The sequence below is a fragment of the Danio aesculapii genome, chromosome 6, assembly GCF_903798145.1.
Source record: "Danio aesculapii chromosome 6, fDanAes4.1, whole genome shotgun sequence".
NCBI classification, from domain to species: Eukaryota; Metazoa; Chordata; class Actinopteri; order Cypriniformes; family Danionidae; genus Danio; species Danio aesculapii.
In genome coordinates, this window is record NC_079440.1 from 12,310,750 (window position 1) to 12,324,277 (window position 13,528).

A 13,528-nucleotide genomic window follows, 5' to 3' on the forward strand; every position below is an offset into this window, starting at 1 on the left:
TTTTAAAAAGAATTTAAAAAAAGGGGGGCTAATATAAACCATATGTGTATGTGTATGTGTGTGTGTGTGTGTGTGTGTGTGCGTGTGTGTGTGTGTGTGTGTGTGTGTGTATTATATATTTATTATGTGGATGTGATACACACACATACATTGAAATAAGACTATACAAAACAGTTTGGTTACATAGATATTTAAATGTGTATTTATATAAATTTGTCATATACACATATATTTTATGTCTAAATAGAAATAAAAATGGTATTGAATATATTCATGCCTTTGTGTATTTATATGTACACAGTACACATACTTAAATATGTCAAAACAAACTTTCAACTTACAAACAACTTTTGTGCTCAGCAATTATCCTTCATACTAGGTCTAAGTGAAGAGCATCTCCAGTCAATATATCTGATATATTTAAGCTGAGACAACGGCACATTGTTAAAAATGATGCATGTTTTTAACTGATGCAGGATAAGGAATCTGGGATCAGAGGTCAGTCTCATTGAGGACCTAATGGATCCATGCGTACAACATGGAGAGCATGGCATCATGTTCACCACACTCAAGGTAAGCGTCACATTGTAATTCACATTTATACCCCAGTTCTAACATTTAACTTTAGGTTTAACAATGTTTCACACTCGGATTTGTATGACGTCATCCGTAATCGTGTATATATTTCAAGCATTTTTCATTCATTTTACTAAATGTAATTATATACAACAAATGTAAACAGTAAACTGAATCCTTCATTAATGTAAAATAATACAAAGTGCTTAAATATGATAATTGTTTTACTAATTGTTGTTTAACTTATTGTTAAACGTTTTAAGAGTTGACAATAACAGAGTTGACATTTTCTATCATTTTGTGCGTTAGCTCAGTATGCTAATCTCAAACCAGATACCTCTAAAACAGACTTTTATGGGTTTTCATCATATTATAGTCAGTGGTGGACAGAGTACTGAAAAATCATTCTCGTGTAAAAGTACAATTACTTGCCTAAAATTATAGTGCAAGAGGAGTAAGGGTGTACTCACACTATGTACAGTTTCCTTGAACCGGGCCAAAGCACGCTTGTCCCCCCTCCCGTCTCCCCCGACAGCCCGCACTCACATTACATTCGGGCCTGGGCACGCTTACATCATCAATGATGCGCTGGTCAGAAGCACTCTCGCTCAGCACAGTGGAGATTTCTTCAGTTATATCGTCGTTTAAGTCATTTGATATGCAGTGACACGCAGTCAATTTCGCTGAACAGATCAGCCACTTTTGACGCTCATAAACAATCATAAAGTCCTTGTGCTGCAGGAATTAGGAGGTTTGCTGAAGGTGCAGCTGTCATGCAGTGAAGGGTTTGCGTCTTTAATAATCTACGACAGTTTGCGTTCATTAAACAGTAAAAATGATTAATAAATCCATATGAAACAGTCCCTTAAAAGTCATGTCTTGCTTTCAGTTTCGGGCTTTGGCGCGTTTTGCACTCACACACAAGCGTACCGCGCCAAAGCCCAAGTGAACCGGGCTCTGGCACACCTCTTCCAACCGGGCCAGGACCGGCCAAGTGAACCGTGCCTAAGCCCGATTCAGAGCACTCACACTTCTCAAACAATCAAAGTAGCCTTTTCAAAAGTACTCAAGAGTAGTGAGTAGTGAGTATTACACTGTAAAAAGCTGATGCATTTACATGTAATTTGTGGATGTGTGTAAACGTAATATTCTGTAGTGCATTTAGTTAATGCTCAGCAGGCACACAACATCATAAGACGTTAATATTAGCTTAGATTTTGGATGTGATGTCAGGTGACCAAAATTCAATGTCTAGCCAGCGTCTATGGATGTTATTTTGATCTCTAATAATGACATTGATATTTGGTCGATTTTAGGTTTTTAGAAAGTGACCAAAATCCAACGTTGAGCCAACATCTTAAACCAACATCATATTGACGTCAAATACTGCCATTTATTCATCAGGTTTGACAACCAAAATCCAACGTCTGATTGACGTCATAGTGGTAACGTCCACACAATGTCAAGCTGTAACATCATTAGATGTTGATATTTGGTTGGTTTTAGGTTGGACATTGACGTTGGCCTGACGTTGAGTTCTGACATCAACCCGATTTTCATTTCCAAACAAGATGCAACATCCCTATGATGTTAGGGTACAACGTCAATCTGACATCATGTTGACGTCTTGTGCCTGCTGGGTGTTTTAGGCCATTTCGGTCATCACACAATAAGCATCCGTCATCTTCTCATCAGTGACATGCATCTAAATAGTCTCTGGGTCAATGCATGTAAGGATTTTGGACATCTTCTTAGACATTTTTAATGCTTCCAAACAGTTTGCTGCAATTATAAAGCGCACATGTCTTGAGGTAGTTCATTATGACACGATTTACCTCTTTACTTCTATGTGCGATTTTGATTGGACAGGAATCACAGGAGAGATTTTTATAATCCCCATAGACAGGAAAAAATAAAGTAGTGACTGCAGGTTGAAGGAAAGTAGTAGAGTAAAAGTACCGATACTGCACTAAAAATGTACTCAAGGAAAAGTAAAAGTACATGTTTTTAAAACTACTTAGTAAATTACAATTCCTGAGAAAAACTACTCAATTACAGTAATTTGAGTATTTGTAATTAGTTACTTTACACCACTGATTATAGTTTTCAAAAAGTGGATGATAAATGTACTGAAATATCACAATAACAGTGTTGACATATAATTAACTTATTAGTGTATCCTAAACATTTTGTACCAATTAATGAGAGAAGATTAAATGCCTCAGTGGCCTCCAGAGTTTCCCGCAAGAGGAAGTATCATCACAAATCACATGTTTTTCACTCAGTGCTTCAAAGATTGTAATGCGTTTAAATAACCAATGTAACAGGCTTGACCAGAACGCAGAGACAGACACAAAATTAATTTAAACATTTTTTTTAAATACAGAAAACCCAAATAACACAGAAAATAGACATTTCATGCAATTGTTTATAAACACAGAATAGACTTAAACTTTATTATTTTATAATAATTGATGCTGAACGTATGAAGAGGCAGAAACAGTCAAAAATATGTAGGGGGAGTCTTTAAGTTTATATTTTTCCAAAAAAAGGTCTCTAAATAAACATACAAATATTATTTTTAAACTTATCTTGATATAATTTGTTATTATTCCATTTTGTTTCATAAAAATATTTGTTTCTGGAAAAATAATAGAAGGTTTACCTAGGAAACACAAAGTATAATATACGAGATGCATATTTTATTGGTTTTGAACAAGTAAAGGTAAAAGTAAAATGATGACAGAAATTTCGAAATTTTAGGTGAACTATCCCTTTAAGATAAAATATGTGTTTGTACCCATTAATCTTCCTTGGCCAATTCTTTCATTTCAGGTCAAGTTTGACACAAATTTCAGTTAAAAACCAATTAACAAAACGTGTTGTTTTTGGTATACCAAAAAGTATATAAAACAAATTAGCATAAACGTAGTCCATTTAAACATATGTAACGGAGGCCAGCTAGCAAAGTGCTATGCAGGTAAACCTCACTCCTCTGACCTCAAAAGGTGCTCTAGCAACAGAAAATAGAGGCGATGGTCTTTAGCCTCCTTGTTAGAGCAACCGACTCCCATGCACAGAATCGTGGGTTTGGTCCCAGGTCAGACCAGGTTGGGTGCATTAGGACCGTTAGGTTACAATTGGGGGCTCGTCCGGGATGGGACTGAGGTTTAGGGAGGCGAGTGTATCCAGAGGGTTACACATATAATAAATAATTAAGACTCTATCACTAACAGGTTTAATTATTTATAATGATTATACAGGTTAATAAAGTGTAATAAATGTCATTTCTCTTTCTGATTTCTTCCTGACTCAGGCATGCTACTATCAAATCCAGCATGAGAAGGTCACGTAATCGACGCATCGCTCCAAAACCCAATCGGTAATGACCGACAAACAGAGCAGCCAATCAATGGTGGTGCTTGCAATGACTCGCTGTGCGATGAGCCAATCGTGTTCAACACTGGGATCACATGACTGGGGTAATCAACGACTCTCAAGCAAGTCTCATGTGCAAGTCAGGTTTAACTGTGGTTTAACATTCACTCTTTACATCGTGTCTTCCTCAATCGTAAAGCTGGGGGGTTTTAACTGCTGCCATTCCATCACGTTAAAGATAATACTTATGTGCTCCAACTCAGTGTTTTTTTTATTGTTATTAATATTAATAAGCCAATGCGATATTGGCCCAAAATGACTGACGTTATCAGTATATCGCACACATCTCTTTCTCCAAGCACACAACGGTTGATCCAGTGTCAACTGATGATGTAGATAATTAGTGTACTGTATGCCGTCCCAAATAATGGTTCCATCTACCTCTGTCTTTAAAGTAAAATACTACATCGCGCTTAAATTTTCCTGATCGTGTTGCATTATTCAGTCCAAACAGCACACCGCCTTGGACAAAACAACCACCTAAAAGAAAACAAGGATAATTCCAATTCATTTGAAGGTTTTTTTTTTAATCAACGGCACAGTGACCTGCTTTATTATGTACAAATTCTCATTTACAAGCTACTTAGTTCAACCCAATTGAAACTTTTGACATTTAAAGGGATAGTTCACTCAAAAATGAACATTTACTCATTATTTACTCCTGGTTCCAAACTTTAATGGGTTTCTTTCTTCTGTTGAACACAAAAGAAGATGTTTTGAAGATGTGTACCCATTGACTTTCATAGTAGAATAAACAAATGCTATGGTTACAGGTTGCCAGCATTTTTCTAAATATCTTCTTTGTGTTCAACAGAAGAAAGAAGCTCATTTGACAGTAAATGATGACAGATTTTTCATTTTTTGGGTGAACTATCTCTTTAAGCTAAAAGTGTTTGTGTCAATTGATTTAGCTTTTGATGCACTATTCGTTCTGTGTATTTTTGTAACGGATTCAGCCTTCTCTGTGTCTTTAACAGTAAGTAGCCAAACCGTTGGCAGTGTTTGAGTTTTGGCACACTCGAAAAAAGCAAAACACAATGCTAAACTAATTTGGTCATTATCTTTCTGTGTTTTAAATGAAGCAGCTATTGCCGAACCTCCATATACGCATCGCAGTGTATCATTCGCACTGTTTTCTCATTCCTGTGAAGTCTTAAAAGTGCCTCTGACAGTGTTATGAATGTGTGTTCGTTACATCTCTGTACCCAGCAATAGTTTTTCGAGTCGAGTCTCACGTTTTAAAGCTCAGCGGCCTAATGCGTTCTTTTCTTTTATTGACATTGTTTTATTTATTTGATGGACAGATCTGGCCGCAGCCCAGATAATCTGAGTGATGTAGATAATCTGCAGGGTATTTCACGTACAGAACACCAGAAGGACGGTGAGTTGGTCAGGAAAAAAAACACAACAACCAATTTGCAAGGATCAGAGATCAGGAGTTTGAGTGATTGTGTGTTGCAAAATGTAATCGTGCAAACTGTTACGGCGAAGGACTGTTGATGTTTACAACCATTGACACTTGAGATGTTGCATGAATATCATGATGTACTTTGAGTACAGTAAGTTACCGTACTGTACTTTCGCATCAGTTTTTCTATGCTGAGCCAAGGTGTGCATATAAACTTTTGGTCGAATGTGTGTGTAAGTATGTATGGAGTTTGTGTCATTTTTGAAGATTATCATATGTTCAGATTGTATATTGACTCATAAATCAAATGGATGGCAATAAATCTGTGATTGGGAGTTGAAATTGTCATCTTTGCTTTTTTAAATCGGTTTCTTTATTTCAGCAAACATTACCAGCTTTTCAATAACTTTTTGGGCCCTATCATACACCCGGCGCAATAAGGCGCAAGACGTGATTTGCTATTTTTAGACCAACGCAACTGTAATTTTCACGTTTTGCTCCACGTTGTTTAAATAGCGATTCCATCTTGCCACTTTGTGGACTCATGGGTGTGCTTGTCTGAATAGGAGGTGTGGTAAGGTGCATTGTTGGTGTGTTGCTATTTTGAGGAACGCTGTTGACCAACTAAAAGCAGGTCTAAAGTCCAGCGCAGAGCGTGTTAGTTATGTGTCTATGCGGTGTCACGAGCAATGAAGAGGTGAACTCAAATGCAGAAAAATAATGTCTTTATTTAAGGAGCGAGTCTCAGGAAAAGTAACAAAACCAAGGTAACCCAGTTGGGTGAACGCTGAGGGTGCGTCAAGGACAAAACCCAGAACAACGGGACGCTCGCTCACTGGCAGTCCTGGACACAAACACAAGGTGAGTAACGGAATGCTTCGCACAGACACACAAATGACAACATACTGACAAACATGAAGGGAAATGACGTGCTATAAATAGGGGAAAAAAGGGAATAACAGGCAGGTGGAAAGAATTAGCAGAAATGACCAGTGCTCCTGTGACTGCAAATAAAAACAGGTAAAAAGAGGTCATCTGTAATGCAAGGTAGGAGAAGAGAGCAAGAACGCGAGGTACGGTGACATGCGGGTCTAAAACGCTTTGTGCTTAATACACATAGTATCTACAGCAATACACAAATGTCTTTACATAAAAAAAGGATTAAAATGTTACAAAAATTATTATTTTCTACATAAATATAAAATACACAGCCTTCATGCCTTTTTCACCCCCTTTTTTTCAGTTTATTCATGACAATTTGCATTTGTGGAATGTTATTATTATTAGTATTATAATTAAATGCATATTTATATTTGTTTTAACAAAAACAAGTTTAGATTTGTCCACCTGTTGGGTTTTAGAGACGTATGCAGCCCCGTATGGGGCATGAGAATAGGACGTGTGTTTGGATATAACTCTGTTTATTGACCACACTTCATTTGTATTGTTAATTTATTCATTCGCTGGAAATTAAACTGAATTTAGAAATAGTTTTGAAACAAATCATTGTGCTTAACAAACAAAATTAAATATTAAGGGTAAAGAATGTCTTCACTGGAGTGAGTTTCCATCGTTTACTAATCCATGAAAGTAAAGGAGCAAAGTAAAGAGTAAAAGTAAAGAGGCCAAATTAAGGAGACTCATTCTTTATCCTCGCGCTGCCGATAGTCTGTTTAACTGTTTTCTCGCTAGTGAAGCATTAGTCCGCAATGTAAATAGCAAATGCACCATGGCACGATGCAACTGACTCTTAAAGGGAATGGGAGATGAGACTCTGGTTGGTTTGATTCAGTTATGCTCAAAACACACCCATAACTCATTAAGAGAATAAGTATAACCCTGTTAGACCATGGGCCGCGGCGCAGAGCGTATTTTTCCATCCTTAAAATAGCAAAAGTGGATTCAGACACTCTCTTAATGCATTTGGGACATGCACTTTAGACTTTGCGCTTAGATTGTTAAAATAGAGCCCAGAGTGTTGAAATAAAAAGGGTTGTTTTGGGGAAACAATTTACTTGGCAAAAAGTTGACTTGCAAATTATTTGGTCAACTGTTTGGTCAATTATTTTGATCAATGAACAGTAAAATGCATTTTTAATAATGGCCACTGCACTCCAGAAGCGATTAGTTTACTTAATTTAAAAAATAAAAGTAAACCCATTACCTCAATATTATTAACATTATTCTCAACATATGCTGGATAAGTTGGCGATTCATTCCACTGTGGTGACCTGTGGTGAATGAATGAATGAATGAATGAACAAAGTCAACTTCACAGTTCCAAGTGACAACAGGTTTACTCACTTTTTTTTTAAGTAAAGTCAACTTGTCACTTTTTGAGGCAACAGGTTTACTCACTTTAGTAAAGTGGAAGGAACAGTGTGGCATTATTGAGCCATCATGGTGGCATAAACATGTTCAACCCATCCATTTAACTTTGTCTGCTAGGAAAAAAACCTCTGATAAAACTGGTTGTAATCTGCAAAATAGCTTCAAGTTTGACCATTGATGTAAACAAGCAGCAGAAATGGTAAGGGTTTTTTCTTTCTTAGAAAAAAGTGCTATTTTGTGCCTGTTTAAATGGTTCATTGCATTTCAGTATTTGTGTTTTTTTGCAGTCTTGTCAGATCAGTGAATCTGTAGCACATCTTTGAATGATTGCCTGGCCTTTAAGGTTAGTATCAACATCTGTTCATTCTTTGTACTTATTTTCTGGCAGTAGAGAGAGAGAGAGCCGAGATCAAGTAGCATCATGCAAATTGAAAACAGTTTTTCTCAATCAGCTAATGGCTGTATGTTTGATTTTTAAGCATGAGGTTCTTTACTTTATTAAAAAAATTGTATGTCCTCCAGGGATGATCCTAGTAGTCCTTTCACTGAGTTGCAGACTGGAACCCATTTGTCAGAGAAAAGTGACAAATATTGACAGATGAAGGCAGTGACTTGCTGTTATGAGGAACTCAACAGGTAACTTTACCTCATTTCTGTTTATCTTGATTTCTCATGGTTTGTGTGCTTCATTTTGAGTGAATTGTGGAACTATCCGCTTGTTAAGTGTGATGTCACGCGAATCGGCTTCCGGGTCCAAGCGCTCTATCAAACTGTATAGGGAGACTCATCAAATGGGATTAATAAACGTTTATAAAGCGCTGTAATACTTTCGAAAATCATGATCACAATATATATATTGTGCCAGAAAGTGATTCATTTTTTTATAAATTGTTAAAATATTGGTGTCTGTGATGCAGCAAGTCCAGAGCCTGTTGACCTTATTCTTTAATGCGGAAGTGCGCGCGTTTTTGCGATTGTTTTACAACTTCCGATTCAGCTGCCTATGGGAGAAATGACTAGGAATAATAAACGGCAGAAACTACTTACTCTACAAACAAGTGTTTGCATGACAATACAGACAAAGTAGGATAATATAATAAGAAAATATCAGTTTGCAACACCAAGCAGCAAAACGAGCTGTTTTTAACGTTTAAAAATGAATGGAAGTGAATGAGACCGGAAGTTTAGAGCCAAAATTATTCAAATGGCTGCGCCCACTCGTACGCGGAGAATAAGGTGATTATGCAAAATTCACTTTAAAGTGTGATAGGACTAAAAAGTGGTCATAAACAAATATTTTCTTAATTCAAATGAGTAGCTGCTTGGACCCGGACACAGTATTCGTCACCAATACGTCACAACTTAACTAGCAGATTAGGGGGCTTTTGCACACTTCAGTTACTGGAACTCAGTTCCCTGAGAACTAATTTCCCTCAGACAATAATCCTGGTTGCAATTACACCTGGACTAGGAACTCTAAAGTGATGTAGACCATCTGAGAGGGAAATTCACATCTGAATTCAACAAAATCAACAACTTTCCTCTGTTTTGATTGTGTGTTTTGTGATAATAACAGATGTATTCAATTAAAACGGCAAAAACAAGATCTACTGTATATCACCTTTGACATATTTCTGTGCTACACATCACTGAGGTTGAGAAAACACAGGCCAACAGACAAAAGTAACAGGTAAATAGATAATTAACTTTATGTATCAACAGTATATGTCTTGTAGCACTTTAAACTGCAGTGATTGGTGTTTGGTTTGCATTTTGCCAGTCTGTGTGCAATTACAATTCCTGTTATACTCTGATTGGAAACTGCTATTTAGTTAACCCACGGTCTTCTATAATTAAATCGATTTACAGTTTAGATTTACAATGTTAAAATTCAGGTACTTAATAGTTCATAGTTTATAGACTTAAAAGTCACAAATATTGACAGATAAAGGCAGTGACTTGCTAATAACTCAACTTGCTGTTAACTCAACAGGTAACTTTACCTTATTTCTGCTTATCTTGATTTCTCATGGTTTGTGTGCTTCATTTTGAGTGAGTCAAAGTGAACTGTGGAACTATTATGGAGCTTTCACACGCTGTAGTTATAGGAACAATTATCCTGGTTGCAATTACACCTGAACTAGGAACTCTAAAGTGATGTAGACCATCTAAGAGGGAAATCGAGTACTGGATTCAACAAAATCAACGACTTTGCTCTGTTTTTATTGTGTGTTTTGGGATAATAACAGATGTATTCAATTGAACCGGCAAAAAGAAGATCTATTGTATATCACCTTTGACATATTTCTGTGCTACACATCACTGAGGTTGAGAGAAGAACACAGGGCTGCAGACAAAAGTGTTTAAAGTGTATAATGTTCTGTGCAATGCGATGCGAATCAAAAAACAAGTGGGAGTCATACGCTTATCTGTTTTAATCATGAGGATTACACCCCTTGTATGTGTGAGTATGTGATGCTGCAGAATGTTCTCAGTGTGGGATCATCAGCCGCTAAATATAATATGTGTGAGTGGGTCAACGAGAGAGATAGAGAGAGAGAGGTCTGTATCTCATGCAGTGGATGAAAATAAGTAAATCCTAATAAAACTGTGGACGATAGTGGGATTGTATCACTGATTGTGTGATTATATTCTGTATTGAGTTAATCAAAAGCGTTTTTGCATTATCCAAATTATATGAAAAGTACACATATTACCACGGACATATCCTGACGCACTTTTCATCTCGACCTATTCCTATTTCCTTCCCTCCCTCACGTTTTTAACTCTCTCTCTCTCTCTCGCCTCTCTCTCGTCTCTTCTCTACCTCGCTCCTCTCTCTCTCTCCTCTCTCTCTCTCTCCACTCTCTCTCCTCTCTCTCTCTCTCCCCCGTTTACCTCATGTTGCTTGCAAGGGATTAAGCAGGATAGAGAGGGATTACGCTTCTTTTTCCAACAGGACTTCTCCGTGCTCTCTTATGGAATACTATTCACTGTATTCCCCTGTTTGTACCATCATATTTGAGCATGTTTAAGCTGGCCGTCATCATGAACAGAACCCTCTTCAGGGACTGGGATCTAAACTGAAGTAATAGGAAGGTGAGTAAACAAGATTTGCCACCTAAGTCCCTCTGCCTCAATGTGGGTTTGTGGTTCTTGCCTCCTAGGCTTATCTACGAGGAAGCTCCTTGCCCGACAAATGTAGTAGGCTGTTTATTCAATGTAATCGTTAAGTCCTTCCTTGCGTGCGTTGCTGGGATGCTCTGGTTGGAGTGTTACGCGTAAATTCTGTGTGTATCCTGCAGTCAACAATCAGATTTGGCTATGCAAATGGACTTGTTACTGAAACACTGAGGTAAAACTAGTTTTAAAAGGACCGAAACTCTCAGAGAGTATAGTATTTGAATGTACAGATGTGCTGAGTTTTGTCTCAGATCCTTTTAAGCCATGAATTCTAAAAACTCTGAAATTGAGAGATTTCTAAAGAGTTACAAACTAATATCCAGTTCCTTGCAGTTATTATAACAAATCATGTTGAGAAAATCAACATCTTCTAGCAGATTTTTTGGTTATTGTTTATGTAGCAGGTGTGTTTCTAAGCCACTTAGAGTGCACTTATTACCAGGACAGCCCCTTTGGAGTAACCTGCCGTTAAGTGTTTTGCTCAAGGTCAAGACTTTGGCAAGGACATTTGTAGACCACCTCCATTCTGGGATTTGTGCATTTCCAGTCTGAAACCTTAAAACTTGGTTTTTAATCACTTAAATGTCTTTAATTTATAAAGTTGTCATATTGTTGACACTTTTATACAAATTAATGTATAGTACACTAACATTAAGGACAGTCTCAATACAGTGAACTAAGGTTTACTGCCCCAAACAAGAGCACACTGTTCTTTGTATGAATTCAACCTTTGGTTAAAAGCTACAACATCATAAACTGTCAATATTATTCGTTCGTTTAAGATACAAAGGTATAATTTTCCCAAAAAATTGAAAATGTACTCACCGTATAGTGGTTCCAATCAGGGCCAGAGTGGGACTCCTGTTCAGCCCTGGAGTTTCAAGCCTTAGACCGGCCCACTTCAGTTCACGACTGACTATATTAAAATACCTCATTTCCAATTCAGTACTTTAGTGAAGATTTGACAGTTAACACAATGTAATGTTTAACAGCATCAGAATCTATTTTCTATAAGAATTAGTGCTCATAAATATCCAAATCTTGAAATGGAAATATATCAAATAAATAATAATAAATGTTATATGTAGAAAATAAAGATTAACATTAAAATTATTGAATTTTCCAGGACACAGCTGCTTTAAAACTTCAAACATTTTTCATAAATATGAGAACATTAAAGGGTAGCTAAATCTATTCTAAAACACTATTCTTTAAAACGTCACAATGTCCTTTTCTGCCATATCTGAATAGATATTCTGTGCAAAGTTGTTTACAGATATCCAGTCCTTAAACACAAATAATGAATAAACAAGTATTGCGCTGTTATCTGCCAGACATTTTAACCACAGTATTACTTTCTAATAATGGCTTCATGTTTTTTCCCTTTTTTACATTTACATTTACATTTAGTCATTTAGCAGACGCTTTTATCCAAAGCGACTTACAAATGAGGACAAGGAAGCAATTTACACAACTATAAGAGCAGCAGTGAGCAAGTGCTATAGACAAGTTTCAGGTGTGGCTTTCTGGTCAAGTTAAGTCTGATTTATTAATTTAGTGAATCATCTTATTTCATTAATTGTCTTGGGGCATTTATCATTTTCATTAATATTAGTATTAATTATTCAAATTCTTATATTCACTCAGTGACAATCCTACCTGCCCATTTTAGTGTGTTGGGCTCATGACTGGTGTATGGTAAAGTTACGGGGTCTGGCTCTTCACTGTTAGCAGCACACTGGACAAGAGACTGCTGCTGTTAAAAAGCTATAGTACAAGAAAACGTTCGGTACATTAACAGTGGTTTGCAGACATTGTTGTTTTGCACTGCTCCTAACTAGCTTAACGTTTACTTACCGGTTGTTTCATCATCTTCATGTGTTGTACTCTCGCTGCCACTGCTTTTAGCGAAAAATGTACTCAGCTTTTTTTATTTTGGCCTTTTCAGCACCACCTTTGCACTTTTTATTAGCAATTTTTCATCTCTTGCGTATCTACAAATTATTTTGCTGATTAGCAAGGTGGCGCTGTTGGGGAGTTGAATATTAATTATGTCATCATTACTCGGCAGGCTGCATTATGCTCATGGAGCTGCTAGAAAATAAATAAAAAGAGTGGAGCTATGTTAAAATAATGAATAAAAAGAGAAAGGTTATGGTAAAATAATGAATAAATAAATAAATGAAAAAAGTGCGATGGTGAGAGTGCAGGCAGCTAGGAACATCGGCCCTTGCAGCCAAAATCAGACCAGCCCACCCAGAATTCTCCTGGTCCTGCCCATTAGCCAATCCGGGCCTGGTTCCAATACTTTATAAGTCTCTTTTTTCTGTTGAACACAAGATATACTTTGAATAAACTGAATCACTGACAAACACTATGGAAGTGAATGATTACCGGTTTTCAACAGAAAGAAAAAGTCTGTGAAGTTTGCAAGAATTGAAGTCTGAGAAAATGATGACAGAATTTCCCCTTTATGTGCAATTTAAACCAAAACTACCTTAAATATTAACCAGATGCATTTACAACTACAAAAAGGTTCTATACTGTCTTTCTCAAAAGCAATGTAAGGTTAAGTAGATGGTAGAGACTGGT

At 36.8% G+C, this 13,528-nt stretch overlaps 1 protein-coding gene across 3 annotated transcripts in view; it reads left to right on the plus strand.

Moving 5' to 3' along the window:
- Positions 1–5,752, plus strand: part of als2b (alsin Rho guanine nucleotide exchange factor ALS2 b) — a 69,641-nt gene extending 63,889 nt beyond the window's left edge. For all 3 annotated transcript variants that reach the window (XM_056459538.1, XM_056459539.1, XM_056459541.1), the window contains exons 34-35: positions 477–573; positions 3,893–5,752. In XM_056459538.1, the coding sequence (XP_056315513.1) occupies positions 477–573; positions 3,893–3,931 (136 nt within the window). In that variant the 3' untranslated portion in view covers positions 3,932–5,752. The remainder of the gene's footprint in view (positions 1–476; positions 574–3,892) is intronic.
- The last annotated feature ends 7,776 nt before the right edge of the window (positions 5,753–13,528 follow it).